The sequence below is a fragment of the Cebus imitator genome, unplaced genomic scaffold, assembly GCF_001604975.1.
Source record: "Cebus imitator isolate Cc_AM_T3 unplaced genomic scaffold, Cebus_imitator-1.0 Scaffold801, whole genome shotgun sequence".
Lineage (NCBI taxonomy): Eukaryota > Metazoa > Chordata > Mammalia > Primates > Cebidae > Cebus > Cebus imitator.
This window is the reverse complement of record NW_016108116.1, coordinates 554,108-557,655: the sequence shown is the minus strand read 5'-3', so window position 1 is coordinate 557,655 and position 3,548 is coordinate 554,108. Positions and strand designations below refer to the sequence as shown.

General features: G+C 50.7%; 1 protein-coding gene across 4 annotated transcripts; it reads right to left on the bottom strand.

Moving 5' to 3' along the window:
• Positions 1-1,203: 1,203 nt before the first annotated feature.
• On the bottom strand, positions 1,204-3,185 carry CUNH1orf68 (chromosome unknown C1orf68 homolog). 4 transcript variants are annotated; one of them, XM_037735412.1, is made up of 3 exons: positions 3,143-3,185; positions 1,999-2,296; positions 1,204-1,866 (listed from the first exon to the last, which is right to left on the bottom strand). In XM_037735412.1, exons 2-3 carry the CDS (start codon positions 2,273-2,275, stop codon positions 1,409-1,411), a joined length of 735 nt encoding a protein of 244 aa, XP_037591340.1. In that variant the 5' UTR covers positions 2,276-2,296; positions 3,143-3,185; the 3' UTR covers positions 1,204-1,408. The 4 variants fall into 4 exon arrangements, with proteins under 4 accessions (XP_037591340.1, XP_037591339.1, XP_017375580.1 ...); XM_037735411.1 differs by having other exon boundaries at positions 1,204-2,134; positions 2,174-2,296; XM_017520091.2 differs by having other exon boundaries at positions 1,204-2,296.
• Positions 3,186-3,548: the final 363 nt, after the last annotated feature.

Below are 3,548 nucleotides of genomic sequence, written 5' to 3'. Positions count from 1 at the left end.
GGAGCATTTCGGAGAGTTTAGTGAGAGGCTGATGAACAGCTGTGGAATATGGAGGAATTGAAAAGGATAGAAATGAGATTTTTCGAAGTATGTATTGGATTTTAAAGAGGATTCCCTACAATATTTTTTGATACAAGAGTGTTGTGCTGGGCTTTGTGGATACCAGTCTCTAAAGAGACTAGACCACAGAGAGCTTCCGCACTCCACTCTCCTGTATTGCAGGACCCACTTGGTGGTACAAGAGGAAAGCGTGGTACTGGCCAAGGCAGTTCCATCCCTGAGTGGGTTTCCAGTGACTGGGCTGCAAGCTTAGGGAGTTTGGATGAAGGGATGGGGGACTGTTTGTGGAGCTACAAGTGTTTAGACATTCAAAGGCAGCAGAGCGGTCAAGACGACCTTCTGCTAGTGTCCAGGGTTGATCTACAGAAGATCGTTTAGAAATAAACACCTGATTCCCTGCTCTTTTCCATTCATTCCTTTATGCATCACCAAACATATCGTCTCCTATGCACCCGGCCTTGTAGGGTTGTTCTGAACACTTGTTACTCCTCTATTTTTTAATGTTTGAATTTTGGAGTCTCTAGTTACGTAAGTCCACCCCAAATTCTCTAGAGCTAGCCAAGCAATGGAGAAGAAAGTGCTAACGAGGATGAGCAACTGCCCTGGGGGCCCCAAAGCCCCTCACACAAGATTCACCTTCCTTTGGAGATGGCTCACCTGCTACAGGTCTGACCTGGTAAATAGCTAATAACTTCGGGGCGGTCCTAGCCTCTTCCCTCAGGCCTTCACCCTATAGTTTTAAGAGGGCAAGCCTATCAGATGAGAAAATGCCCTCTGCACAGTCGTGCAGACATGGTCCAGTGATGCTCCTAAGCAGGTATGATTTCACAATCCCTTCAACACCCAGGAAGACCAGGGCCTAATCATGGCCAACCCCTCTCTGAGACCCATCAAAGGGCAGCCCAGAGGCAGCCCTCAACCCCCAAGTCTCCATTATCAGATGCTGCCAACTTGCATGGGAAAGTTTATTCATAACATTCTAGAACGCATGGGGGTCCTGGGCTGGGATTTCACCAGCTCAGACTGCCTGTTCACATTCCTGCAGATCTTTCCTCTGGCTGAGAAACAAGAGGAAGAAGAGAGAGGCAGAAGGGTGCCTGATACAAATGCGTAAATATGGACCAAACAAACAGACAGACATTACCGTGAATTGCATTCAGAGCTTTATTCTTGCCAAAGTTTGGGGGTTGCACTAACTCTGGCAGGCTGCCTTGGTAGAGAAGCAAAGCACAGAGGCAAAGTGACGAGGTTCTACCTCACTGGCAGTAACAGAGAGGGGGTCAGAAGCTGGTGCATGTTCCAGAAGGGATGGCGGAGCAGTGCATTCTGGAGTTGGACTGTTGTGTGTTTAGCAGCAGCAGTCATCCTCATGGTCACAGCATGCAGGACCTCGGGACCTCATGGGAATAATTCCCAAACAGCCGAACCCAGAGCCACAGCATCCACAGTTACTGCATCCACAGCCGCAGCCACAGCCCCCAGAACCGCAGCCTCCAGAGCTTCCTGAATTCTCACAGCAGCCAGACGATCCTGTGTCGCAGTCCTGGGGTCGCTGAATCCAGCGTCTCAGGGGACTCACCCCGAAGGTCCGGGGAGCCAGACAGCAGTAGCTGGTGGAACAGGGAGCAGAGCATGGATCAGGGACACAGTACCCAGAGGTCGAGCCACTTGCAGGAGCTTGAACATAGTAACTCTGACAAGGAGAAGCACACTGGACATAGCGCGTCTGGGTCTGGCAAGGAGCTGGACATTTGACGTAGGTTGTCTGGCAGGGAGCTGGGCACTTGACAGAAGTTTGGCAGGGAGTTGGGCATTTCACATAGGTCGTTTGGCAGGGAGCTGGGCATTTCACATAGGTCGTCTGGCAGGGAGCTGGGCATTTCACATAGGTTGTCTGGCAGGGAGCTGGGCATTTCACATAGGTTGTCTGGCAGGGAGCTGGGCACTTCACGTAGGTTTGGCAGGGAGTCGGACATTTCACATAGGTTGTCTGGCAGGGAGCTGGGCACTTCACATAGGTTTGAGTCTGGCATGGAACTTGGCACTTCACATAGGTTTGAGTGGGGCATGGAGCAGGGCCCGTCACGCAGACAGTTTTGGTTTGGCATGGAGCTGGGCATTTCACAGAGGCACCATTGGCACCCTGTGCAGCCCCCAGTCCCGAACCTTTCACACAAGATGGAGGGAACTGTGGCTGTGTCTGCTGGTCACACATTGTTCTGTGGCTTTGCAAAATCTGAAAAGAAAGATTTCATCAGAACTGTAAAACTAGGAGGGTTTCCAGGGAAGCCTTCAACATCCCCTTTGGACACAGTGATTTGCAAGTAGGGCTTTCTTGTGACGGTCTCAGACATCCAGAGGTGGTACACTTGGCAGGAGGTGGATTCAGAGCCAGGGACTCTGGGCTCAGCTCCTGCGCCCGTACCTGACTATGTGGCCTGGTACAAGTCACCACTCACCTCTAGTTCTCAGTCTCCACGATGGGAAACGGAGACTTGAAATGATGCTGTCTGTGTTTCTACCCAGCTCTCCAAGCCTCCCCTTGTCTTACTTCAGTGTCTGCATTGTAAATTACCCTTTGGAAATTGCTACTCCCAGATGATTGCCTCCTGCCACAAATTCTCTCCAGGGTGGCGTCCCTTCTTCCTCCCGCCCAGACAAGGAGTACCCAGGAAAGGCGCTTTTACGTCAATGGACCATGAGCCAACATGAGCCAAAGCTGTGCCCGGTAGGGAGCAAAGGACAAGGCTAAATTTGAGCAGGTGTCCACCGTGTGCTCCTCAAACCAGCTGGACTATCACTTGGCCTCATTAGCACATGGACTCAAGAGAGGACTGCACAACTACACTCAGAAGGGGATGGGGAGCCAGTTCTCCAAAGTTTCTTCTTACACAGGAATATCAGCTCAGCTTGACCCTCTCCCTCTCCTCCCACACCCCAGGCTCCAGGTTTCCCACCAGCATTGCCTTCAGCCTCCTTCAGCAGATTTCCTCAGCATCTAGTCCTCACTCACCCTTCATCCCACCCCAGCTTCACCAAGGCTCTGTTTCTCGCCATGTACTTATCCGGTTTAGAGACTTACCCTCTTTGCTGATAGGAGCAAGACTGGAAGAAGTCAGTGATCTGAAAAACTGGCAGGTGGGGAGACCTTTTATAGGGCAGCAATGAGGCAATTTAATGGCATCTAAATGAAGCACCAGAGATCACAAGGAGGAGGGCTGGTGTTGCATTGGCAAGATTCCTCCCCAGTAGGCCTGGCTCCTCGTCAGAGGCAGGGCATGTTTGAGCTTGATGCTGGGTTTTCCCAAACACTAGCTAAATTATTCCTGTTCCCTTCTTCAGGAAACAAGTCAGTCTCCTTTTCCTAGAAGTTATGAGTGATGTCCATGTGATCTATCTCTAATGAAGCTGTTTCTAGGTCACTTGAGTCTTCAAGGACTTATCCAAGGTATAGATTCTCAATTTTTCATACACTGTGCCAAAAGCTA